General features: G+C 47.3%; 1 protein-coding gene across 2 annotated transcripts in view; it reads left to right on the plus strand.

Annotated features, from left to right (window-relative positions):
• The first annotated feature begins 1170 nt into the window (after positions 1–1170).
• Positions 1171–27424, plus strand: part of CAMTA1 (calmodulin binding transcription activator 1) — an 869043-nt gene continuing 842789 nt past the window's right edge. Inside the window, exon 1 of one of the 2 annotated variants that reach the window (XM_062190365.1) lies at positions 1171–1288. In XM_062190365.1, the coding sequence (XP_062046349.1) occupies positions 1264–1288 (25 nt within the window). In that variant the 5' untranslated portion in view covers positions 1171–1263. Of the gene's footprint in view, positions 1289–1810; positions 2238–27424 lie in introns of those variants that run through there. The other variant, XM_062190364.1, reaches the window with a different exon arrangement.

Genomic DNA, 27424 nt, shown 5'->3' on the forward strand with positions numbered 1-27424 from the left:
CCGCGACTTCTCCTCAGAGGGGCTCTTGGTGGTCCGCGAGCGTGGTGGTCCGCGAGCGCGCGCGGCCACCCCGCGCCCGTCAGCAGCGGCGCGGAGGCCGGGGACGCCGGGCCTCGCACTCGGGGGCCCCGGGCGCCCCGTCCCGCCTCGTCCGTCCTCCAGCCCGGCGCGCCGCGGGGCCGCGCGTCTCCACGGCTCCCTCCGGCGGCCTCCTCCTGGGACAGGCGCTTCTGAGTCATCGCCCCGTCGGTCACGTGGGCAACGTGACCAAAATAAAGTTTCAGTATTTTAAGCCGCTGGAAAAGGGGACAGCGGAGCACACCGGGGGCGGGGAGCCGGAGGCGGACGCGGGCGGGCCGCCGGCCCCGGGGCCGCGGCGGCGCGGGGCCGAGGGGGCGGGGCGCCGGCGCAGGGGGGGCGGGGCGGGGCCTGGCGGGAGGCGCGCGCGCGCCCCTCCCCCGCGGCCGGCAGCGACGCCCGGGCTCCCGCGCTGACCGGCTCAGGGCCGCGGCGTCCCGGCGGACAGCGGCGCCGAGAGGGGCCTCCCCTCCCACCCCGGGCCCTCGCCCCGCCGGCAGCGACAGGCGGCGGGATCCCGGAGATCCCGGCGCGCCCTCCGCGGCCACCGAGACCCCACGCGCCGGCAGCGGCTTCCCCGGGAACGTCCTTCAGCCCCGGGAGCACGCGGGAAAAGCCCCAGCGCGCCAATGAGCGAGCGCCTTCCTCATGACGGTCACGCTTAGGGGCGGGGCTTCCCTCCGCCGCTCCCGAGTTCCGGGAACCCCCTTTGATTGGTCTGGACGGCCTGGGAAACACTGTAGTGACGCCCAATGAAAACGCCACGTCTCGGCCTCGAGGAAATATTCCGTGTCGGCCCCGTCGTGATTGGGCAGCCCTTTCGGGCCCAGGCCACTGGGAAGCTTTGTTTAGGTCTGGAAGGCGGGCTTTCCTGGGAGTGGGTGGGGAGGGGGCGTTGATGCCTGACCAATCATTTCGGTCCTTTGGGTGGTGACCAGCCAATGGGCCAGATGGATAGGACGCTCCTCCCGGAGAGTAGTGAGACCCCTGGTGCAGGGCGATTGGCGGTGGGAGCGGTGAGTGGCAGCCGCGCGGCCCAACGGGCGCTGTGCGTGGGCCGCGGGGCGGGGCCAGGGCGGGTGCGCGGCGGCGGCGGGGTGGCTGGGCCGGCGGCGGCGGCGGTACGAGGCGCGCGCTCGGGGTCCCGGTCGCGAGGAGGAGGAGGATGTGGCGCGCGGAGGGGAAATGGCTGCCGAAAACAAGCCGGAAGGTAAGAGCCGGCGCGCGAGGGGCCGGGGGGCGGCGCGGCGGGCGGCGGGACGCGGCCCCGCCGGACATCCCGGGCATCGGCGGCGCCGGGCGGGAGCGCGGGGGCGCGGCGGGCGGGCGCCCCGGCCGGGGAGGGGGCCGGCGGCGGGGGGGGCGGAGCGCGGCCGAGTCCTGAGGTGACTCGCGGGGCCGGCGGAGCGCGGCGCCCCACCCCCCACCCCCGGGGGCGGGGGGCGCCGGGGCGGGGGCCGGGCCCAGCGAGCAGGGGGAGGAGCCGGCGGCGGCCCGGCGCCTCCCCCACCCGGCCCGGGCAGTCCCCGCCGCTCGGGAGCCCCGCGCGGCCCCCGGCGCCGGCCCGGGGTGGGGGCCGCGGGGCGGAAAGTTTATCGGCCCCGGGCCCCCGGCCCCGCGCCCCGCCGCTCCGGGCCGGTCCCCCTCGGGCGGCCGCGGCGGCGCCCTGCCCTCCGGCGGGCAGGGCCGCCGTGCCCTCCCCGGCAGCCCCCCGCAGCCCCGGGCGCCGCTCCCCGCCAGGGGGACCCCCGGCGGAGGGCCTCGTGCGAGCCCCGGGCCGGGAAGGGGGCCTGCGCAGCATCCCCGCCCCTCGCAGCCGCTCGCCTCGTACTCTTGCCCTTGCCCCCTCCCCGCCGGGAGGGTGGGGTCTCCGTGTCCACGGCGAGTGGGCTCGCCACGGCCCCTTGCCCTTTACCTTCCGTGACCCCGATCTTCCCTTGGCTCCGGGGTCCGTCTGAGCCGCTCATCCTCCGTGGGAGCTCCTGGGGCCTCGGCACGCTCTCCGATGACCCTTGGGCCAGGACAAGGGGACTCGGGCTACCTGTGCTCCTCCCTCGCCCGTGGACCGTGGGGGCCTGTGTGGCTCCGAAGTCATTTCCAAATGGGAGAGCAGATACTTCGAGATTGGGTATACTCTCCGCACACTTTCCTGGATTGGGGTGAGCTCATTTCCTGAACACCCTTTGAGTTGCCCTCTTTCTTGCTAGGGGCCCGTGCTCCCCTCCCGTTTGTCTGTCTCCCCCGACACGCGCCCTCTCCTCGGAGTTCTTGTCTGGGCCCAGGAGGGTGCCCCAGGAGGATGTAGGGCAGGGTCTCCATTGTGCCTCGCAGCTGAGTGGAAAAGAGCCCCAGGACTCCCTCGTGTGCCCGAGTGGTTTTCTCTGCCGCTGGCCCTTCCGTGGGAGGGCGCAGTCCCCAGGTGACACTGCCCAGCTCCAGGGGCGTCTTGCGTCCTTGCGTGTCTGTTCTGATGACCGTCTTCTGTGCAGCAAGAACCAGACTTTGTGCGTCCCACACTCAGGAGTCTCTGAACCGTCCCTGGAAATAAACTTCCCAATTCTTTTTTGAGAGAACTCATATCCTCCTTCTGGCTTCTGTTTCCAGTCAGCCATATTTAGGGAGCCTGTTACCTTGACTTTTTCTAATTTTCTCAAATTGTATTCGTGTTGGCTGGGTAGGGAGAAGCCATATGCCTTTCCATCCAGAAAAGGGAGTGTAGACACCCAAGTCGCCCACGTGCCATTCGGGAAGAGGTTGCTTGTGTGCTCCTTGTTGTACTAGAACCTTCCTTTGGCCCTGGTGTTGTCTCTTGTGGGTTTCAAACGTTTCTTGGGATCTTGTAGCTTTCGGGCGGAGAGGAAATTTGAATGTTTTCTCTCTCTTGCCGTTCTGGTTTCTTTGGGTGAAGCAGACAGAGGTGGTCGTGCCGCGGTGTGTGGTTGTTGACAGACTTACCTGCGGGTTATATTCGTAGAGATCAGTGCGTCACAGATGTATGGGAACTCAGCAGCTGAGGTGGCTGGCTCGACAGAGACCTGTGTGTGAAGGAACACAGACGTGTGTTGCTGCTGTTGGGAAGTCTTCAGGCTGAGAAGAATCACTGATCAATGGGCAGTTCTCTCTGCTCTCTTATTTGTCATCTGCTCTGTAGAGTAGAATGACATCCCGAATGTTCAGCACGTCCCTGAGTGCTCACCGATGAGCACCCAAACTTGGGCGTTCCGACTTGAGGGGTGAGGCTCGTTCTCTGCTTGATTCTTTACTGCAGTGGGGGGAAGATTTCACGTGTTCTGGGCAAACGACAGGGGATGGGTGAGGAGAGGTGCTTTCCTCGGACAGAACCAGGAATGATTTTCCATAAACATATCCCAGTTATGTTTTGGCTGTTTAAATAATTGCCAGAGGTACTTTTGGAGAGGCCCTTCACTCTTCCTGAGGGTGGGAGGGGGCTCTTCCGGTTCCTTTCCTTGGGCAGAGGGGTAGTGGGAGCCCTTGGGGCTGTCTGGCTGAGGTCAGGTGCCTTGCTTCTCCTGGTCTCCTTCACTCCTTCCCTGGCAGAGCTCAGAATGGCTCTGACAGCTGGCTGCTGTCCCTCAGCAGTCTTACTTTTCGACAGGCCTAGTGTGGACACAAGTCCTCTCCAACAGGCTCTGTTTTGGGCCCTGGCATTCAGGCCTTTGAGCTGCCCGCCTTGATTTACTAAGGAGATGTGGTCATCTGGAGGTTTGCTCAGCACTGGGCCTGGACTTGTCGACTTTGCCTTTTAGTTAATAGTGAGTTGTCCGGTGGGCGTGGTGCCCTTCACCAGAAAGTAGAGCCGTTGACCACAGTTTCCTTCTTGTGAGCTTCTTTTAATTTTTGTGCGTTTTTATTCTGTCTGTATCTGAGCAGCTCGATGGGAGTTGTGTATTTTTAGGGAAGTATCAGTGAGCTTTGACGGCCTGCTGTACATTGCTGGCGTTTACCCAGAGAGTCAGCTCATTTCTTATAGTGGCTCTTCTGTGCCCCTTTCCGTGCCTTTTGTAGTTTTCCTTGCTAAGAAGGGTGTTCTGTACAAGGCACAAGACAAGGAAAAGTTGTGAAGATTGGTTAGAGCCGCACACTTCAGGCTGGCGTGCGAAGTCAGGCTCTCCCTCTCGGGTTGAGTGTGATTGTGCCTTCTGCATCCGCGGGTTCCCTGGAAGCTGTGCCGGGACCAGGCGCCCTCCTGCAGGTAAGCAGGCTCAGTGGGTGCTCCGAGCCACTTTCTTGCTTACGTCTCTCTGCTGGCACGTCACTCTTTCCTCTCTCTGACCACTTAGGCTCGGCTTTCTGGACAGGGTTGGATGGCCGCCTCTCCCCTTGTCTTCTTGAAAACCTTACTTACCCTGCTCCTGGGACACGTTTGGTTTCCACATCTCATCCTTGAGTGGATTCAAAATGTTGACACATATACAGTACCTCTGCTCAAGGTCATATGGGGTCAGTTTTTCATTCTCAGAAAAGCAGCATCGCTCTTGCCCTTTGGGACTTCCTTATGCATCCTGCTCAGCCACGTTCTTCTCTCTCCCTTCGGTTGTAGGTGCTGGTGGCTGAGGGTCCCCACAAAGAGCCTGCTTTTGAGAGTACGGTGGTAGTAGTTCCGTCCCCTGTAAATGGCAGACGTTAGCCCTGATTCTTTCTGATTTTGAGGAGCTCATCTTGTGGTTTAACATTTCCCCCCAACTGTTTTCATGACTTTGTGCCATTCTTGGTTTCCCATTTCTGAAGTTCTGAGGAAATACGTGTGCAGTTGTACTTGTTTCTGATTTCCCTCTGGAAGAAGCAGAAGAAAGTGATTCTCATGTTCCCTTTCTTTCCTCATAGTTGTGACAGTTGCTTCTTTTTTGAGATCTTAGAAAGTTGTCCGTTTGGGGAGAAGTCATTTTTATATCCATTCTCTCATTATCTGAAGTCATTGAGGAGACCTTTCCCGGAGCATCTGCTATGTGCAAGGACCTGTGGGGCTTTCTGTGCTTTTTTGCTTGGGACTGTTCTGGAGCTTGTTAGGCTTTTAGTGTGAATGACATTCCTGTGTATCTAGTGCTTGTTTTTTTTATAGTCTTGTAAGGAGTTTTTCCCTGGATTTTATTTTATTTTATTTTTTTTGAGTTGTAATCTTACAGATGTATGCCCTGTACTGTGCTGTTGAGCTTTTCTCCCCCTCCCTGCAGGAGTAGGGGTGGTGAAGAGGGTGGAGCTTAGGCTGGGAGAGGCTTTTCCCAAGTCTGTGTGGGATGTGGGTGTCGAAGAAAGTCAAGTCAGCCTTCTCAGGCTAATTGTCTAGGCATAACTTTTAAACCGTTTAGTCAGATGACTGATTGGAATGCTTGTTTACCATGTGGACAGCAGTGCTATTCCAGGTATCGTGTAGAATATAAAATCACACACATCCTTCATCTAAGGAAGTGGTAGAAGATATTTTCTTCTTCTGATTAACTTGCATGGCTCATCTCATCAGATAGCAAGAACTGGATGAGCTGCTGTTAGTATTTTCACTGCCAGGACGTGTTATATCTAAATTTAATGCTTAATTAAGTGTTGACCATTCTGGGGCTAGATCGTTGATACAATTACCGCTGCTTTTGTTATGTGACTTTTAATTTTTTGTGCTTTTTAATGTTGTTATTTTTTAAAAATAAATAGCCTCATACTTCTTTTTTGAATGGAGGTTATATACAATGATACTGATGATACTAAACATCAACATGAAGGGCATTTTCTTTTCCTTCTTTATTAAGCAGATATCCACCTTCCACAATGTATGTGGAAACCAATTCCGCCAGTATTTCACTTCTGTGCAAACTCTTGTGTGGGATTGTTGTAGTATGTAATTTGGCAGTGTCCTTTGAGTATGTGACTGAATATTTTTTTGTGCTAACAGGTGGTGTGTGTATTTCCATTTTACAGATCGCTTTCCAAGATGTGTGTTTTCCAGAGTCACTTACCATGCCCTGTTTCTTGATGTTTTACAAGACTTAAATTCTATTTCCTTTCCTTTTTTAGCCTTTCTTTTACTTTTTGCCCTTTCCTATAAAAGGAGGTTTCTTTATTGCGCTTGTCCTCATTATTAAAAAAAAAAAAGTGTGAGTATTTGTAGGTTTACTGTGTTTGTAGCCTTCTGTCTTTCAGTAAGGGGTGCCCACTGTCCCTTTTGTCCTGTAGCACATGGTATTATTTTTATTTCCCTAGGATAGGCAGGTGGATAGGGCAGGATGGGGTGGTTGTAGTGTTTGCCACCAGATGACATGCTGGGGTGAGACACTGGGCTTCCCCATGTAGCATTTTGGAAATTTGTTTTTGCTATATTTAGTGAGTTTCTTTCTGTCTCTGTGACAACAGTACATTTACTTGGGCATAGAACTTGAATAGTGTGTAGTCATTCACTTTGCTTTCCAGGTTCTAGTATATAATCTTCCTTTTTCTTCTTTTTTTTTTTTTTTGAAAACTTTGTCAGAATTAGGACATAGGTTGATCATACACGATCAGATTCTTGTACTTGTCATGTTTGTGGTAGTGTCAGTCCTGTGGTTATGCCATATTAGAAAGACTTGTAAACACATAGATGGCCTGCCATCCCATAGTGTAAGCATTTGTCTTGTAAGGAGGTTTATTTCTGTATATTTTGACAGTGGACAGAAGTTCATGATTTTTAATGGTGGGACAATGTAAAGAGTGGTTTTTTTTTTTTTTTTTTTTTTTTTTTTTAACATCAGTATGCTGGCTGTGTGTTTCCAAGGTTGTATTACATCTTTCTGCTTAGAATGCCATTGCTTATGGAAGGTCATAGGCCTGCTTGTGTAAAGATTGGTAGTGCCATCCTGATCTATTTTTTTTAAAGCTTCATTACCCTGGACTTAAGAAATACTAAGTACCCCACTGCGAAGAGAGGTCTGTGTTAGCCCCTTTCACTCCTTTTTTAAATGGTTGTTCATTTACTTTCAGCTGATGGGCATAGCTAATATGGAAGGACCAGAGATTTTTTAAGAATTTTTTTTCCACATTCACTCCAGTGTTTTGCTCATTCCTGATGTAGTTGCGTGTTCTCTTGGACATGAATTCCTTTGCTCCTTTGGAAGAGCACAATTTTGTTTTCTCCAACTTACAAGATAAGATCCCTTACAATTTTAGTGGAGAGTAGCTCTGAAGGAGAAAGTGCTGGCTGCGGCTGGCTGCAGTATAGTTTGATAGTTGCTGATGCACAAGTGACATGTCTTGGAATACATGGTTGGGGTTGGTTCTTAACAGTTGAAACCATAGCCATGCCTGGCAGCTAATTAGATGGCAGCGCTCTAACCTCTCATCCCACTCCCTCATGGTTTCTCGAATGCCCCCACCTCTTCCCTACCCTGCCCCCCACCCTGTTTCTTCCACAAGACCCCCAAATTCAAAAATGACAATTTTTGTAACAGCAAAATTCCAGAAAAAGCAAGGCGTCCTGAAGGCTAGCTCTCACTGCTAGCTTTGGACAGGTGTGTACCTGCACTTTTTGGATGTGTTGTCTTGGTGAGGTCGACGTGTGACATGTGCGTCACTCATTGAACAGCCCGTGCAACATAGCTTCCGTTATTCCTTATCAGTTACCATGTGGTAAGCTTATGGGTTTGGTCACTTAAAACACACAACATTGTCATGAATACTGGCAATTGCAAATGGCTATGTCCCTACTCTGTGTTCAGCTCCTGAGAGAGCAGAGTACTGGCTTCCAGTCAAGGCAGTGCAGCCACTTGTAACTGACTTCTCTGTGTAGCTGGCCCCCACCAGCAGTAGTGATCTATACTTGACAGTGTAGGTAACAAGGGGCAAACCAGGCCTTCTGTTTCTTCTTTTTTTTTTTTTACAATGCAAATTTAACAGAATATGTTTATGTGTTGTTATGATGACATGCAGTTATAACCAGAGATATGCTTCAAACTAAAAAGGAAAAAAGAAACAAAAAGCCTTTCTCTCCTTTTGAAAAACAGGTGTTTTTTTAAGTTTTTTTCCTCAAGGTTGATTTAGATTGCCAGGAGTCATTTCTGAAGATACATTAATACAATCAAGAACTTATCCTTTAAAACTTAAATTTGGTTTTTTAATCCTTTTCTGAAAGTAATTTCTGAGGTTGTGTTTGCCCCATTTGTTTGGATATCAACTGGGGAGTAAAAATAAGAAATTGGGACAAAGTGTAAAATTATGTAGAAAGGAAAAAAATACTACAATGAAAAAAATTAGGATTAAAAATAATCTCAAGATGATGAATGGAAGTGTAAATTAAGTATTCTTAAGACAAATGAAATGTTGATCTGGTTACCATTTTGAAATTGACATATGTACATATGTCCAAAACGGGGACATTGAGAAGACAAATAGGTGTATGGGAGTCGTCATTTTAAAATGTTAAGTGTTTTTCCTTTTTTTGAAAAGTAATTGAAATAAAATAACTCTTAGTGAAGAAATTGTAAACTTTGATGGAACTTCAGCAGAATGGAACATTTAAAGAGTGAAGATTGAAGATAAGGATATTTTATTGCAAATCCACAAGGGGGTAGTGATGTTCTATCAAAGATTTGTGGTGGAAATGTGAGATGATCTCTTCTAGCATTTTAGATTTACAAATAAAGCTGGCACGTTTGCATTTTAACTTAATAAGATCTTCCTTTTAAAATGTTTATTGACAACATTGTTTATTGAGTAAATTAAAAAAAATTCCACTTGAGAGGAATGACTATTTTCAGTTCTAGGAATGGTAGGGAAGAGAGAACGCCCTTGTAGTTCTGTGCTTTGGAGAGATTACTGAGGATCTGAGGGTCACTGTCATTTTCTGAGAATGTAATCATCTTAAATTTCCTGGGAAACATTAGGAATCTGGGGATCAGTTACTTAAGCATCCTGAATGAAAGAATTTTGGTAAATTATGTGTAAACTTTACAGAAGTTTGCATTACTACTTGTATTTTCAGTTCTGCCAAGAGATGAAAAATGTGAACAGTCCACAGCACTAGCCCTTTTAATAGTTGTAAATAAATCAACTTTTTATAATCTTTTTTATTAGTTTATATTACATAATTAGAGAAATTTTTTTCCTCTCACATAAAAATTTCAGTAGCTTGCCTTTGGTCACTGGCTTCCAATCCATTATATTTAGAATGACTTAAAATCAGGTGTGGTGTGGCAGTACCAGGTGGTTCATAGTGGAGAAATAAAATTCATGCTTTCTTTTTTAGTTGATAAGCCATGTGGTAGGACGAAAATTTAAGATTGGGATGGAAACTGTGTCCTACTTATTTAGAGACTCAAATAGCCATATCTTTAAAAAATACTACTTCCAACATTAATAACAGGAAGCAGTTTTGTGGCCTTAGAAGTTATGCTCGTTCATGCCCTATCTGTTGTATATTCTGCATTTCTGGTCCAGGGAGAAGGTTAATGCAAGTTTTCCTGTTCCCCCACTCTTCTGCCCTTATGCTGACCTAGGGCTGCTGCTTTTATCTGCCTTCCAGTTGTCCCCAAAGACACACAGTTTCTTCACTTACATGCTAAGCTCTGTTGGGAGCTGAACTATGACGTCAGCATTTTCATTCATGAATTTGATTCTTCTACATCTCTTCTGTTTTGTATTCCTGAACTGATTTCTGGCACATCCACACATTGGTTTACCATCAGTCAGCATGTACATCAACGCTGAAAGGAAAAGCAGAAGGTAGATAACAGGTATTTTGGAAGGGCTTGATTTGCATCAGTGCTGTTTGCATATAAGATTGCTGCCCAGATTGAAATCTAAAATCAGTCAGTTTAATTATCTCGTGATTTTGTGGACTGGACTGTGTTGTGAGCATATTGACACAAAATTTTTGTTCTTGCTGGAAGTTTAGAGTGCTATGGTTGTAGCTCCTTTGTTACAAAGCAGCATGTCTTTTATAAAAAAATTTGGCTAAATCGGAGTATTCTATCTTATTTCAGAGCGGTTAGGCTTGGAGATTAAATTATGTCCTAGAATTTGGATTTTTTTTTTTTTGGTGAGGGGGAATTTGCTCTTGAAATATTTTAGATGGCTTTATTGTTTGATGCTTAGATTTTTGATATAACATTATTACTATTAAATTAGTGGTGCATCCCTTGTGTTGGAGTTAGATTTCTCCTACCCCAGATCGTGCACTTATGTAGCTGTTGACTCGTTTCTCCTCCAGGGAGGTCACTGCTTGTAATTTAGCGCTGCCTGGGAGCAGTTCTTGAAGAAATCTTATTTGGAGGTTTCCTGTGCAGGGCCGGGTTTGAGGCTAAGCCTCTGGCCTCTGGCATCTTTCAGGCCTCCTGTAGTTGATGAACGGTGAACTGTGAAAAACTTCATTTTCTCTGCTTTCTTGAGGGTTTGCAGACTTTCTGGAGATTTGATTTCTAAGAAACATTTAAAATAAAATGTGTTTTTAAGATTCACCATTTTGGTCCAGTTATAACTTAGGGTTAGAGTAGACGATCTGAACTGCACTGATTGGTACCTTGTCTTTCTCTGGAGATGAAGTGAAAACGTCATGGCAGCTCTTGGGTACTGTCTCTTCCTAAGTGGAACTAGAGCTTTGTGTTCCTCTGGGTTAACTTGTCCGCTGGGTAGCAGAAATGAGTGGTCTGCTAGCCAGCTTTTGCCTTCAAGGAGATGCACTAAAAAAAAAAGAATAAGAACAAGTATATTATGAATAAGCATTTGAAGATTACTTAAATTTATTTTCCCCAAGAACTTAATAGTTTTGATATTATTTAAATATATATGAAGGAATATATTTTTAAGTATTATTAAGAAAGGAATATTTAATCATAGAGGGTCTTTGTAAAAGATTTGTAATTTTCTTTTTTTCTAAAGATTTTTTTATTTGAAAGGCAGAGTTACAGAGAGGCAGAGGCAGAGGCAGAGAGAGAGAGAGAGAGAGAGAGAGAGGTCTTCCATCCACTGGTTCACTCCCCATATGGCTGCAGTGGCCAGAGCTTCTTCTGAGTCTCCCACGTGGGTGTGAGAACCCAAGGACTTGGGGATGTCTTCTACTGCTTTCCCAGGCCATAGCAGAGAGATGGATCAGAAGTGGAGCAGCTGGGACTTGAATTGGCACCCAAGTGGGATGCTGGCATTGCAGGCAGCAGCTTTACCCGCTGCACCATAGCGCAGGCCCCATGCTTTGTAATTTTCAAAACCATGTGCCACTGTAGGATTTATGAAAAGTTAGGAGCTATGATTATTTATTTTCTTCCTCCCTCCCTCCCTCTCTTCCTCCCTCTCCTTTCTTCCCTCCCTCCCTTTATTCCTTCCTTTCTTTCTCAGAGATAGAGAGAGAGAGAGATTGATTGATTGATTGATTTCCATCCACTGGGTCATTCCCCAAATGGCTGCAACAGCTAAGGCTGGACCAGGCTGAAGCCAGAAGCCAGGATCCAGGATCTTCTTCTGGGTCTGCCACGTGGTTGCAGAGGCCCAAGCACTTGGACCATCTTCTGCTGTTTTCCTAGCCACATTATCAGGAAGCTGGATTGGAAGTGCAGCAGCCAGAACATTTTCTTTTGTGTCACTTTGAACCCAACAGTGATAAGGTTAGTTGTCTGACCTTGAAGTCATAGTTTAGGTTTTCCGGATGCTTCTTTGGTGCCGCAGGTTGAGCTGCTTCCTGTGACACCGATTCCCATATCAGAGTGCCAGTGTAAGTCCCGGCTCCTCTGCTTCTGATCCAGCTTCCTGCTAATGTGCCTGGGAAGGCAGTGGAAGATAGTGAAATACTTGGACCGCATCACCCATGTTGGAGACCAGAATGGAGTTCCTGGCTCCTCCTGCCTCTAGTCTGGCTTGGACCTCGTTGTTGGCAGCCATTTGAGGAGTGAATCAGTAGCTGGAGGATTGATTGTCTCTGTGTGTGTGTGCGTGTGCGTGTGTTTGTCCCTCGCTGTTGCCTTGCCTTTCTGATAAATAGCTCTTAGAAAAAAGAACAAGCCTACTTTGATTCCCAGCTAGTGCTCTTTGCTTCCTGTAGCTGGAATGCTGGTGAAGGGGACCAAGGAGCTCCTCTTGGAAGTGCGGTGCCTGTGTCCTTTGCCGCCCTCCAGTGGGACAGGAGCTGAAGCCGCTCTCCTTGGCGTCTATACCTTCTCTTCCTTACCAGACAGTACTTCTCCATTCCTCTCTCTTGACTCTGGCCCAGCTCCTCAAGTAGTGCCTTCCCCTAGGGTTGTCCTAGTGATGAGTTCTAAAGTGCCTTCCCATTCTGTCTTAAAATGATAAGAAAATGAAGTTGGCTATGTGGAATTTGCATCGTGACTTGCTTGCTGCCATCAGCTGTTTGGTACAATGGTCCCTTTTCCTTTTGAAGTACCTGCCCCACATCAAGAATCAGCGCGTTGACTCAAGCCCCTGTGGGAAGAATTTGAACTACGGGCACTGAAGTGAACCTCCTTTCTGGTGTACATGGTGGGCTTAAATTTTAGGTCTCTCTGCGTACCGCTGTATTTTCTGCAAAAGAAAAAAAAAGGAAAAACTGTTAGTGTTATCATAGAAGATGAACAGCACAAAAATGTTAAGTCTTATTAGTTATTCCCTGAGGTAGATTGAAGGTCTTTATTTTTAGATACGGATGAGGGCTCAGAGTTTTGGAAAATAGACTTAAATAATATATGATTACAGCTGAAAAGTATCTAGTAGCATCAGACTATTTCATGTTCATGGTAGTTGTTCGTATTCATTTGACTGTATTTTCTGGAGTTGATTAATACAACTGTTATTAAAATGAATCGATTGCCAGTAATTCAGTAAATAAAGACTCTTCCTATTAAGAACTACTCCTGTGGATTAGGGAGTTGCTGCGGGTCCACTCTAATTGATCATCTAGGATCTTCACTTGGACACACTCCCTCGGCACAGGCCGCATTTGGAAGGGCTTTGAACATGATTTATTTTTTGACAGTGCCTTTCACTTTTAAAGATACGAGGGGCAAGTTAGAGTTCCTAGTGTTCTTGTAAACGTGCCCTGCCTTTTCCTTCCCATCTCTGCCATTATGAATTGGGGTGGCTGAATCATTGCCTTGACAAAGCCTTGATGGAGGTTTCCCTCTCGTTTACTTTTGTTATTGAGAGAGACTGTTGTGCTAAAAAGAAAGCTGTAACAAATGTGGGTACTCAGTGTTTTTAAAGTACTTGTTTTTCCTGCTGGGGTTCTCCAGAAATTGATCATAGATTACTTGACCAAATTTAAGGCCCAGAAGCTTATTGCAGACATCCAGGAGGGAAGAAGCATCAGTGCTATACTGAATCTGATTATTCTAAATATGACCCGTGGCTGCTTGTGTGAGTGTCTCCCGATGCAAAAGTGGTGATAACAGTGACCTAACTGGGCTGAATATCCTTGGCAGGTTTTATCTGCCCGCACCAAGTATTTTCAGTCTCTCTTGCCTCTGTGGCCCTGTCTGGAGGAACTGAGGATGGGTTTAACCGCTCTGGTGCTGCTCCAAGCTGCTCCAGTGGCTCTGCCACCTTCTCCACCTGTTCCACCCAGCATTGCTCTCTGAGCCACCTTGCCCTTGTCGCTGGATGAAGGAGTGGAGACAGAACTGTTTGTTTGATGAAACTAAAAGAGTTGTGATTTTCAGGATGGTTTTAAAATTAAATGGGTAGTGTGATGGTGAACAGCAGTGTGAATGTAACCAGCATCACTAAATTTGGTATAATCAAAGAAGGTTGCAGTGGCAAATTTTATGTTACATGTGTATTACTACAGTTACCAAAAAAAAAAAAAAAATCTAAATGAATGTAAAAGGGCCGGTGCTGTGGTGTAATTGGTAGAGCTGCCACCTGCAGTGCTGGCATCCCATATGAGCACCGGTTTGAGTCCAGCTGCTCCACTTCCAGTCCAGCTCTCTGCTATGGCCTGGAAAGCAGTGGAAGATGGCCCAAATCCTTGGGCCCCTGCACCTGCGTGGGAGACCCGGAGGAAGCTCCTGGCTCCTGGCTTCAGACTGGCATAGCTCTGATTGTTTCGGCCATCTGGGGAGTAAACAAGCGGATGGAAGACCTCTCCGTCTGTCTGTCTCTCTCTGCCTCTCTGTAACTCTGCCTTTCAAATAAATAAATAAAAGAATTTGAAACCTAATGAGAAAAGTAGTTATAAGGTCCTAACAGGACATGGCACTATTTTCGTTACCCAGAGGTGGGAGATTGTATCTTAATTAAGCTGTCAAAATCACACATGCACAATAAATGATGATAATCAGGCTTTGAGGCTTGTTTATACAGAAAGTAATTTTTAGGTGAGATTTTAATGTTTGCGGTATTTATGTTTGTAAGGAGATTTGACCAGCTCATTCAGAAGAGTCTGAGGCCCTTAGTGAGCACTAAGAAACACTGACTATGTGAGGTTGATGTTGGGGAGAATGAGCAGGTCCTACCTGAAGTTAGAGCAGTTTGGTTGCAAAGATCAGAAGTCACTTGGGTTGGGCTAAGTGGAGTGGTTTTATTAATTTAGCCTTTATTTATTTATTTGAGAGAGAGAAAGAGAATTCCAACCTGCTGGTTCACTCCCCAAATGCTTGCAGTGACCACAGCTGGGCCAGGCTAAGGGAGCCAGGACCTCAGTCCAGGTCTCCCACATGGGCAGGGGAACCCAACTACTTGAGCCTCAGCTGCACATTAACGAGAAGCTGGAGTAAGTAGCGGAGCTGAGACTTGAATTCAAACACTCTAAGGTAGGATATGGACGTGCCAACTGGCGTCTTAATAACTAAGCCAAACATCGGCCCCAGGTAGAGCTGGTTCTAGTGTAAGAAGAGCAGAAGCAGTACTGAAATTGAGGTGTGATGGCCAGTTTGGATGGTCTCCAGAAGATGCCGCTGTGAAAATGCCCTGAGCTTGGCTGGGATTCCATCTGGGATCTCATGCCTTGCGTCCGTGACGTTCCTCTGCCTGCTCCCTTCTGTTTGTCTGTGCAGACAGGCTTTCCCGCTCACAACATCTGACTTCCATGTCTGTAGCTCTGTGTGGAGTTTCTAAGGCAGGGACTTGGACTGGACTCCTCGGTTTGTTGTCCGCTGGGTGTTCAGCCTGCTGTGGGCCAACTCTGAAGGAAGCATGGCTAGGGCCCAGTGACGGCTGATCATTTCCAGGGCGTGGAGTGGGAGGAGCCTGTATAGGAAGGATCATGGCACCTCAAACGCAGTGTCTTTCAGGCAGTGTAAACTAAGGGATATTTACTGCTAAAAGAGTTTCCTCTGTTCAGTTGCTATTGTGATGAAACTTTGTGAAAGCGAATGTTTATTGTCGCTCTAGCTAGGAAGCATGGTGTCCTTAGCGTGGATGTCATAACTGTCCTAAAGCTTATGCTTGGAGTGGCAGCGGAGCAGGACACCCTGCAACGCCATGTCCATGCACTCTTTGTCCTGTGGGAGTTCTCAGCTAGGATCAGGCGGTTTGGGGATGTCGGTATCATCTGTGGGCTTCTATAGGTCAAGATGTTTGGGTGAGTTTCCTCTGCTTCCCCCTTGTTGTGGACTTCAGGTCAACTTGAAGGGTTGGAGACGTGCAGTGGAGACATTGTCTTCAGAGTGGGTGTGGGAGAGGAAGACAAACAGTCTCTGTTGAGCTGTGGCCACCTCTAGGTACACTCATTGGGCTTTTCCTTGGTACATCCTACTGGTCTCCAATCTTGTTTTTCTAAGGAAGAAAGCAGAGTTATGGAAGACAGGTGTCAGATTGTAAAGAGACAGTACTTTGGAGGTGCTGTTTAAAGGGCTGATAGTTGTATCCATTGAATTCTCTGTGTAGTAGTTGGTATTTCAGAGCGATGACCTTGAGTGTACAGTATTCAGGAAAGCAGTGTTTAGGGCTCTGTTTTGCTTAATGAAAGAGGAGAGAAACATGGTCATCAAAAAACAAAACCAAACCAAACCAGAAACATTATCAAAGTAGTTACAGGGATTGGATTCTGATTAAAAATTTAATTAATTAACCTTATTAAAGAGAGAGATATCTCACATCTGCTAGTTTACTCCCCAAGTGCCTGCAACAGCTGGGGCTTGTCCAGTCCAAAGCCAGCAGCTAGGAACTCAATCTAGGTCTTCCCAGCTCAGGTGGCAGAAATCCAACTCCTTGAGCCATCACTTGGCTGCCGCACAAGGTGTGTGTCAGCAGGAAGCTGGAATCGGGAAGAGGCTGGAACTCAAACCCAGGCACTTTGATGTGGAATGCAGACATCCCGTGTGGCACCTTAACCACTATGCCAAATGCCAACCCCTTGATTCTTTCTTAAGACATGAATCATAAACTATAACATTCAACCTCTAAAATATCTGATGGGGGAGGGCTTTTGGCTTCATGGTTAAGACTCCTATGTCCCATTTTGGAATCCTTGAGTTTTGATTCTCAGCTCTACCTTCTGATTCCAGCTTCTTGCTAAATGCAAACTCTGGTAGGCAGTGGTGAGAGCTCAAGTGACTGAGTCCTGGACACCTACGTGGGTGACCTGGATTGAGTTCCAGCTCTTGGATTTGGCCAGGCCAATCCCAGCTGCTCCAGGCATTTGAGGAGTCAGTCAGTGGATGGGGGAGCTTGTTTGCTCTCTGCTCTCAAATACATTTAAAAAAATTAAAAAACTTAGACAAACCAATGGATTTTAGTATATTTACACAATTGTGCAATTATCACCACTGTCTAATTCCAGAACATCACTCCCAAAAAGAAAACCTGTATCCACTGGCAGTCACTGTCCTGTCCTTCCACCTTAGGCAATCACTAATTTACTTTCTTTCTTTTTTTTTTTTTTAAGATTTATTTATTTATTTGAAAGAGTTACCCAAAGAGAGGAGAGGCAGAGAAAGAGAGAGGTCTTCCATCCGCTGGTTCACTCCCCAATTGGCCGCAACCGCTGGAGCTGCGCTGATCAGGGGCCAGGAGCTTTTTCCAGGTCTCCCACACGGGTGAAAGGGCCCAAGGACTTGGGCCATCTTCTACTGCTTCCCCAGGCCATAGCAGAGAGCTGGATCAGAAGTGGAGCAGCCAGGTCTTGAACCGGCGCCCATAAGGCATGCCAGCGCTTCAGGCCAGGGCGTTAACCTGCTGCGCCACAGCGCTGGCCCCGCAATCACTAATTTACTTTCTGTCTTTATGAATTTGCCTATTCTGAACATTTCACATAAATGGCATCATGGAGTGTTTGTCCTTTTGTGACTGGCTTATTTTCCTTAACATAATGTTTTCAAGGTTCATCTGTGTTGAAGCATATATCATTACTTCATTCCTTTCACAGCTGAATAACGCTCTGGTGTGGATATATTACGTATACCCACATATATATTATGTTTATCCATTAACCAGTTGATGGACATTTGAGTTATTCTTTTTGGCTATTATGAAAAATGCTTCTATGAACATTGATGTACAAGCTCTGTGTGACATTTTCAGTTCTTTTGGGTATATACCTAGGAGTGGAATTGCTGTGTCATATGTTAACTGTGAAACAAACAGGCAGTTTTATACTTATTTGAAAGGCAGGGAGATAGAGATGAGATACACACACATACACACAGAGATATCTCCTTCTCTGATTTACTCCCAGAATGGCTGCAATAGCAGGGGTTAGCTGGGAGCTGGGGATGAGTCCAGGTCTGCTCTATGGATTTGAGCCATCATCAGCTGCCTTCTAGGGTGTACATTAGCCAGATGGTAGAATAGGGAATGACCTGAGACTTGAACCCAGATACTCCATATAGGATGTGGGCATCTTAATCACTATGGCTGTTGCCTGCCACCTCTGTTTACCTTTTTTGAGGAGCTATTGAACTGTTTTCCAAAGTGGCTGCATCGTCTACCAGTCCCATCAGTTTCTCCACATCCTTGTTAACATTTGTCACTGCCCATCTCTTTGGTTATAGCCATCCTTGTGGATGAGAAGTAGATGGGTATACCCTTGTTTTGCATTTGCATTTCTGTAATGACTAATGATGTTGTGCTTCTGTACATGTGCTTATTGAACACTTGTGTTTTTGCTTTGGAGAAATGTTTGTTCAAGTCCATTCCCATTTTTGAATTGAGCCAAAAATTATTTTCATTTTTTGCTGTTAAGAGTTTTTAATACAGTCTGGATATCAGTTCCTTATCACATCCATGATTTGCAAATGTATTTTCCAGTTTGTGGGCTGTCTTTTCACTTTCTTGATTGTGCCCTTTGAAGCACAGAAGTTTTAAATTTGATAAAGTTCCATTTATCTTTTTTTTTTTTAAAGATTTATTTATTTATTTGAAAGGCAGAGTTAGAGGCAGAGAGAGAGAGAGAGAGAGCGAGGTCTTCCATCCCCTGGTTCACTCCCCAGATGGCTGCAATGGCTGGAGCTGTGCCAACCTGAAGCCAGGAGCCAGGAGCTTCTTCCGTGTCTCCCATGAGGGTGCAGGGGCCCAAGGACTTGGGCCATTTCTGCTGCTTTCCCAGGCCACAGGAGAGAACTGGATCTGAAGAGGAGCAACTGGGTCTCTAACCAATACCTATATGGGATGCTGGCACTGCAGGTGGCTGCTTAACCCATGATGCCATAGCGCTGGCCCCTGTCTTTTTGTTTATGCTTTTGGTACTCTACTTCAGAAAACATTGCCTATTCCAACATCATGAAAAATTTGCCTTTATGTTTTCTTCTGAGTTTTATGAAAGTTTTAGCTCTTAGACTTAGGTGTCTGATTTTATTTTTTAAAGATTTATTTTATTTATTTGAAAGAGTTACAGAGAGAGAGGTCTTCCATCTGTTGGTTCACTCCCCAGAGGGCTGCATGGCTGGAGCTGAGCCGATCCGAAGTCAGAAGCCAGGAGCTCCAGGTCTCCCACATGGGTGCAGCAGCCCAAGCACTTGGGCCGTCTTCCACTGCTTTCCCAGGCCATAGCAGAGAGCTGGATTGGAAGTGGAGTAGTCGGGACTAGTCGGACTGGTACCCATATAGTATGCTGGTGCTTCATGCCAGGGCTTTAACCCGCTGAGCCACAGTGCCGGCCACTCTGATTTTATTTTGAGTTAATTTTTATATGTGATGTGAAGGAGCTCTCCAACTTCATTCTTTTGCATGCGGACATTCAGTTTGTCCCAGCACTTTTTGTTTGAAAGAGCCATTTGTTGTAAAAGACTGTTCTTTCCTCATTGAAGTATGTTGGCAATCTTGTTGATAGTCAATTGACTATAAATGTGTGGATTAGTCTCTAGTGTCCCAGTTCTGTTTCATTGACACATATATGAAGGTGTTTCAAAAAATTTGTAGAAAATGGAATCAAAAGTGTGAGTTTATTTTGGTGCATTGTTTTGCAATTCATGCATAATGGGGCCAGTGCTATGTAATAGGTTAAGCCTCTGCCTGCAGCAGCAGCAGCATCTCATATGGGTGCTGATTTGAATCCCAGATGCTCCACTTCCAATCCAGTGCTTAATGGCCTGGGAAAGCAGCAGAGGATGAGCCAAGTGCTTGGACCCCTGCACCCACATGGGAGACCTGGAAGAAGCTCCTGGCTCCTGGTTTCGGATTGGCTCAGCTCCAGACATTATGGCCATTTGCAGAGTGAACCAGTGGATGGAAGATCTCTCTCTGTCTCTACCTCTCTCTGTAACTTTACCTTTTAAATAAATAAAATAAATCTTAAGAAAATTCATGCATAGTTTTTTCATAATATTCATTTTCTGAGCCGGCGCCGTGGCTCACTAGGCTAATCCTCCGCCTTGTGGTGCTGGCACACCGGGTTCTAGTCCCGGTCGGGGCGCCGGATTCTGTCCCGGTTGCCCCTCTTCCAGGCCAGCTCTCTGCTGTGGCCAGGGAGTGCAGTGGAGGATGGCCCAACTGCTTGGGCCCTCCACCCCATGGGAGACCAGGAGAAGCACCTGGCTCCTGCCTTCGGATCAGCGCGGTGCGCCGGTCGCAGCATGTCGGCTGCGGCGGCCATTGGAGGGTGAACCAACGGCACAAGGAAGACCTTTCTCTCTGTCTCTCTCTCTCTCACTGTTCACTCTGCCTGTCCAAAAAAAAAATTCGTTTTCTGTATATCATGAAAAAAATTTTTTTACACTAAAATAGACTCATACTTTTAATTCCTTTTACTTTTTGAAGTACTCTTATTTGTTTTCTTCTCAGGACTACACTGTCTTAGGTATCATAGCCCTGTAGTATTTTTAAAAAAAAATTATTGGCCCCCGCCGCAGCTCACTTGGCTAATCCTCCGCCTGCGGCGCTGGCACCCCAGGTTCTAGTCCCGGTTGGGGCGCCGGATTCTGTCCTGGTTGCCCCTCTTCCAGGCAAGCTCTCTGTTGTGGCCCGGGAAGGCAGTGGAGGATGGCCCAAGTGCTTGGGCCCTGCACCCGTGTGGGAGACCAGGAGGAAGCACCTGGCTTCTGGCTTCGATTGGCGCAGTGCGCCGGCCGTGGCGGCCATTTGGGGGGTGAACCAATGGAAAAAGGAAGACCTTTCTCTCTGTCTCTCTCTCTCTCATTGTCTAACTCTGCCTGTCAAAAAAAAAGAAAAAAATTATTTTTTTTTGAAAGAGCTACAGAGAGAGATCTTCATCCACTGGTTCAGTCCGCAGATTGCTGCAAAGGCCAGGGTGGAGCCAGGCTGCCTTTCTTCTGCTGCTTTCCCAGGCCTTTAGCAGGGAGCTGGATCAGAAGTAGAGCAGCAGGGACATGGATGGGGCACTCGTCAGGGATGCTGGCATTGCCGTTGGTGGCTTTACCCGCCGTGCTCCAGCTCTGGCCCATATAAACAAGTTTTGATATTGGAAACTGTCCTTCAACTCTGTACTTCTTTCTCAGAATTTTTTTGGCTATTCTAGGTCCCTTGTATTTCCATATGAATACTGGGATCAGTTTGTCAATTTCTGTGGAAAGGCCACTAGAATTAGCTTATATCTGTGGGTCTGTTTAGGGACTTTGAATCCTTTTTATGGATCTGCTGTATACTTAAGAACTCCTGGGTAACTTGTTCAAGCATCTTGCTTTAAAGACATAGTGTTGTTTTAACTTATTAATATTGTAGGCTGTCATGGTGAAACAGTGCATTTCACTGTTAGACTAGAATTGGACTTTTCAGGTTATAAGAGAGCAAATAGCTATTCCATATAGTCTGTAGGTTGATTTCTTATACCATATGTTCTTTGTTGTATGTGTTCTTTTGATGTGAAAATTTGCTAATGCCTTGTATGTTTAGAAAAAAATGTTGGTATTCTTGTTAGGATAGATTCTAGTTAACAGAGAATTAGTAGATTACATATGTGGATATTTAATGATTAAAGACTTAGGATGTGTTGCAGTAAGATTGTGATGTTGAAATTTATATAATTGTTATTATTAACGTTGGAAGCCTCCGAATTGTTTTTTGGTTCTTGTATTACTGCAGGGGCCACGTGAACCTCAATTGGTACACTTTTTTTTTTTTTTTTTGACAGGCAAAGTGGACAGTGAGAGAGACAGAGAGAAAGGTCTTCCTTTGCTGTTGGTTCACCCTCCAATGGCCGCCGCGGTTGGTGCGCTGCGGCCGGCGCACCGCGCTGATCCGAAGGCAGGAGCCAGGTGCTTCTCCTGGTCTCCCATGGGGTGGAGGGCCCAAGCAGTTGGGCCATCCTCCACTGCACTCCCTGGCCACAGCAGAGAGCTGGCCTGGAAGAGGGGCAACTGGGACAGAATCCGGCGCCCCGACCAGGACTAGAACCTGGTGTGCCGGCGCCGCAAGGCGAAGGATTAGCCTAGTGAGCCGCAGCGCCGGCCAGTTGGTACACTTTTTAAGTTAGTTTGTTTACTGCCAGGCAGAGAGAAGAACAGACCCAGCCAGCCTCTATCCTTGTTGAGCTAATGAGGGAGGCTGACATTAATCAAGATGCCATAGGAATTACATCTGTGATACATGCTGTAAGGTCCAGTGCACTGAATTCTAAGGGGATTCGATGAGAGGTTGGGGAAGACTTCTTCAGTGGTACTCTGGAGGAGAATGGGAGTTCATTGAAGAAGAATTAGGGAAGAAAGTTCCAGATAGTGAGGTTAGCTGGAGGTATGGTGTGTGAAGGTGTCTCGCTGTGTCTGGCTGCTTGTCACTGTTGGGAAGGTGTCTGCAGACTCAGCTCTGGTCTGCTCTGCCCCTGACTGAGCAAGGAACTTCGTCTTTGTAAGCCTGCTTACTTGCTTGTATAGCTGTTTTATTTAGAGATGCTTATATGAGAAAATATGAAAATATCTAGGCTTTTGATGGAATGTTTTCATATAATTCAAAAATGATTTTTGTGATCTGTGCTTCACTGCATAGAAATGCAGTACTGGTAAATTGAGTATTTCTCTGGAAAATTTCTGTAGTATTTGAAATTAGTATTTGCTTTGGTTTATATATACTCTAGTCCTGCAGGGGACAGAAGTGTGTAGGGAAGCAGATACGATCAAGGCAGTTTGTGGCATTTTCCAGTAAGGCACTGGGAGGACCTGGGAAGACTTCCCAGAGGAGGTAGAATTTGATCTGGAGTCACTGAAGGCAAATATGGTTGTTGGAGGAGAAATTCCAAACAATGGAAAAGGAGCAAAGAAACAAAGCCAGGCAGTGGCTGGAATTCTAGGTACATGGGGATAGATGACCCTGGTAGGCGTCCAGTTTTAGAGGCTTCAAAGGCAGACTGAAGCGTCTGTATCTTATTGTTTGCTCTGGGAAAGGCTTTTAAGCTAGAGTTTTTTGTTTGTTTGTTTGTTTTTGTTTTTGTTTTTTAAAGTAGAGGACTGGAATTGGTTGCATAAAACCAATTCTCTTTCAAAGTGTTAAGAAGAGCCACTTGCTTTCCTCTCCACTCTATAGGTTGTGCCAGAGACCCAGGCTCTCTCGAGGTTTTAATGCAGCTATTGCCTGGACTTAGAAGATGCACCTGTCTCTAGGATGCAGGCACACAGACTCAGCATGCTTTTGTGGACTTTCCCTGTCCTCTGAATTTCAGCTTAAATGAGGCTTGTCCCAGAAGTCTTCCTGACCTTGACTTTTTTTCCGTATAGGATTGAATACCCTTTCTGTGTGTGCCGTAGCGCTCTGGTTATCCTGGTGATCACACATTTTAGCTTTTACCGGCATTGCCTGTTAACTGTTTTTTTTTTTTTTTTTTTAAATTTTTTTGACAGGCAGAGTGGACAGTGAGAGAGAGAGAGAGACAGAGAGAAAGGTCTTCCTTTTGCCGTTGGTTCACCCTCCAATGGCCGCCGCAGCCAGCGCGCTGCGGCGGGCGCACCGTGCTGATCCGAAGGCAGGAGCCAGGTGCTTCTCCTGGTCTCCAATGGGGTGGAGGGCCCAAGCAGTTGGGGCATCCTCCACTGCACTCCCAGGCCACAGCAGAGAGCTGGCCTGGAAGAGGAGCAACCGGGACAGAATCTGGCGCCCCGACCGGGACTAGAACCCGGTGTGCCAGTGCCGCAAGGCAGAGGATTAGCCTATTGAGCGCTGGGAGCCTGTTAACTTCTCTTTCTGTCTCAATCAGATGTAAATGTCTAGAAGTTGGTGGCATGAGTACCTGGGTATAGTAAATGTTTATTGGTTAGAGGAATGAATGTGTGAATGAGCAAATAAGAAGACCTGTAGCCAGGAGAAAATTGTTGCAGTTAAGAGTTGTCCAGGGGCCAGCACTATGACATAGTAGATTATGACTGCCTGTGGCGCCAGCATCCCATATGGGTGCCAGTTTGAGTCCCAGATGCTTCACTTCCAATCCAGCTCCCTGCTAATGCACCTGGGAAAGCAGTGGAAGATGGCCCAAGTGCTTGGGCCCCTTCACCCAAGTGGGAGACTGGGAAGAAGCTCTTGGCTTTGGATCAGCCCTGCTTTGTCCGTTGTGGCCTTTTGGAGAGTGAACCAGCAGATGGAAGAACTTTCCCTTTATTTTTCCCTTTCTTTGTAACTTTACTTCTCAAATAAATAAATCTTTAACAACAACAAAAGAATTGTCCACAGGGGCCAGTAATGGGGCCTAAAGGGTAAAGCTGCCACCTGCGATATCAGCATCCCATATGAGCACAGTTTCATGTCCTGGCTACTCCACTTCTGATCCAGCTCCCTGATAATGGCCTAGGTAAAGCAGCAAAGATGGCCCGTGTTTGGACCCCTGCTACACACATGGGAGATCTGGAAGAAGCTCTTGGCTCCTGGCTTTGTTGAGACCATCTGGGGAATGAACTAGCAAATGGAAGATCTCTCTTTCTCTCTGTGTAACTGTGATTTAAAAAATAAAAATAAATAAAAAAGATTGTAGTTGAGTTGGGGATAGTTTTGGTGTGGCTGAGTTGTGTGTGTATGTGTGTGTGTGTGTGTAGGCATGCACACAAGTTTGTGACTGATTGAAATGTGGGCCTTGAGAGACAATGACTCATATTTTGAACCTCAACAGCTGGGAGTTTGGTGAGGCCATACTGAAGAGATCTTTTGGAAAGACTGGATTCTAAGGTGTTTGCTCTTCAGGGTAGCTTTAGAAGGTGCATTGGCAGCATGACCTGGAATTGTGAGTCAGAGATTAGGGAGTCATTCATTTCACCTTGTTATTTTTTGCCTTCAATGTAACTTCACAGGGCAGAGAGCCCTGGCGATGTACTCAATACAGGTCAGCTTCTTGGGCGCATGGCAGTGTGCAGAGGAGCAGTAAGTGGAGCTGGAACCAGCACAGTTCCAGTGAGAGTGGAAGTGTCCCAGTGAAGCAGCCTTGTTTGTCTTCTCATGGTTACATTGCTGCATCCACACGTGCCTCTGATTGAATGAATGAATGAGTTAAAAAGAACTAGGAGTAGAAATTGTAGTTGTGAGATTTCCATGGGAAAAGAAAGGACTTGAGGGGAGAAATGTGGAGAATGCTTGCGTTTCTTTTTCTTTCTTTTTTTATTTAAAGATTTACTTATTTACTTCAAAGGCAGTTACACACACACACACACACACAGTCTTCATCTGCTAGTTCTCTTCCCATATGGCTGCAATGGCTGGGGCTTGGCCAGGCTGAAACCAGGAACCTGGGACTGCATCCTGGTTTCCCATGTGGGTACCAGGACCCAAGTATTTGGATCATCATCCACTGTTGATTCTTGACCCCTCCTGGTGACACTTAGATGCAAGCATTCTGGGACAGGGGATGGGGGGGGGGGGGGCGGCGGCGTTGTGGCTCAACAGAAAGCTTCTGCCTGCAACACTGCATCACATACGGGTGACAGTTCAAGTCCCAGCTGCTCCACTTTTTTGTTTTTTTTTAAAGATTTTATTAATTTATTTGAGAGGTAAAGTTACAGACAGTGAGAAGGAGAAACAGAGAGAAAGGTCTTCCATCCATTGGTTCACTCCCCAAATGGCTGCAGTGGTTGGAGCTGCGCTGATCAGAAGCCAGGAGCCAGGTGCTTCTTCTCTGTCTTCCACGTGGGTGCAGGGGCCCAAGTGCTTTTGCCATTTTCTACTGCTTTCCCAGGCCATAGCAGAGAGCTGGATTGGAAGAGGAGCAGCTGGGACGAGAATGGCACCCATATGGGATGTGGGCACCTCTGGTGGAGGATTAACCTACTGCGCCATGGCGCTGGTCCCCTAGCTGGTCCACTTTGAATCCAGCTTCCTGCTAGTGCACCTGGGAAAGCGGTGGAGTATGGCCAAGTACTTGGGCCTCTACAGTTGTATAGGAGACCTGGATGGAGTTCCAGGCTCCAGGCTTCAGCCTGGCACAGTGGTCGTTTGGGGAGTGAACCAGCAGGTAGAAGATCTCTCTCTCTCTCTCATCTCTCTCTCTGCCTTTCAAATAAATGAGTAAAAAAAAGAATGAATGGCCAGAGAGGTAATCGAACAAGAAGGGATGCCTGTTGCAGAGGGTTGAAAAGAAGTTCTCAGTTTTGATGCCCCAGAGAGTTTGAGTAGCCTGCAGACTAAGGGACAGGATTGGTTTTGTGAATTTGATAGTGAATTGAAAGCGTAAAAGAATTTGGGTGATATACAGAGTTCTGGTAGAAATGATAAATCAAGTTAAGCTGAAAAAAGAAATCACTGGGACCTAATGGGCTGTGGGTGTATTAGTTATCTAACAAATAACCTCAAACTGAGCAGTTGAAAACAACATACATTTACTGTTTCAGTGTTTTCGTGGGTCGTGTTTGGCCAGGCCTCTGCCTCAGGGCTCCCCAGGTGCAACAGAAGTGTTGGTCAGGACAGGCCTGGCACTGGAAGCCGAGCTGGGGTGGGATTGTGTCAGCTCCCAGGGTCACGTGGGAGATTCTCGGCTTTGTGGGCTGTCGGGCTGAGGCCGCCCCTCCGGAGTCATTCTCAGTTCCTGCTACAGGAACCTCTCCAGCCTGGCAGCTTGGGTCATCAGAGCCAGTGGGGAGAGCCTGCTGGCGAGACAGAAGTCACAGTCTGCGTCCCATCCCCAGAAGCAACAGCCGTCACCTCTGCCGTGTTGAGCCGGCTCGCGGCAAACTGCTGGCCCAGCCGCATTCTGGGGGAGGGAAGTACATGAAGGTGTTGGCATCAGAGGTGGCAGTCGTGGTGGGTATGTCCTGAGGTTTGTCCACTGTGTGGGGAGGGATGATGAGACTGGAAGGGGGTAGATCAGGTCTTCAGGTGGACGCCCTGGGGAATGCACGGGAGCAAGAGAACTTTTGGAGAGGGAAGTTTTGGAAGTGAGGAAGTTCCAGTTTCAGGTCAAGACACAGTCGAGAGGTGAACTCTCAGGAAGCCTTCCATGCCCTCTCTGTCCCCTGGCAAGTGGGGTGGGTGCTGTCTCCCTGGTAGACAGGTTAACATCCTGTCTTACAATTGTTGATACATCCGTCTGTCTTGCTGAAATAGAATTATTCCCAGTGCAGTTACGTGCCCTGCTCACCTTAGGATTTTGTTGAGGATGCAGGAGGTAATTCAAACGTAGCTATTTTACATAATGTGAAGCGATAGGTAGACAAAAGTTACTATACTGTTACTGTCTTAGCTGTGTGAAGCAAAACACCTGGAATTTAACTTATTTCTTTGTTAACTTGAATTCATTACATTGTGCCCAAGTTATTGAAGTGGGCCATATTTAATACTGTGATATTTTTAGGATCTTCTGAGTAGAGTGCTGTTATGGAAAATGATCACAAACTGCTGCACCTTTCAAGTCCTTGTCTGTCTGTCCTCTCTCTCTTTCTCTCTCTCTCTCTATATATATATATATGTATATATATATATACACACACACTAAACTCTGTCCTTGTTGTCCACTGTCACTCTTTTGCTCCTCTCTGTGTGTCAGTTTTTAGCTGTCTTTTTCCCCCCTTCTGAATTGTTGCTTCTGATCTTCTCTGGGTTTGGCAACCTGATAATTAAACTCGTTAGAACTGTGAGTATTCTAATAGTAACCAAG

This window comes from Lepus europaeus, chromosome 5 (assembly GCF_033115175.1).
Source record: "Lepus europaeus isolate LE1 chromosome 5, mLepTim1.pri, whole genome shotgun sequence".
In the NCBI taxonomy this organism is placed as follows: domain Eukaryota; kingdom Metazoa; phylum Chordata; class Mammalia; order Lagomorpha; family Leporidae; genus Lepus; species Lepus europaeus.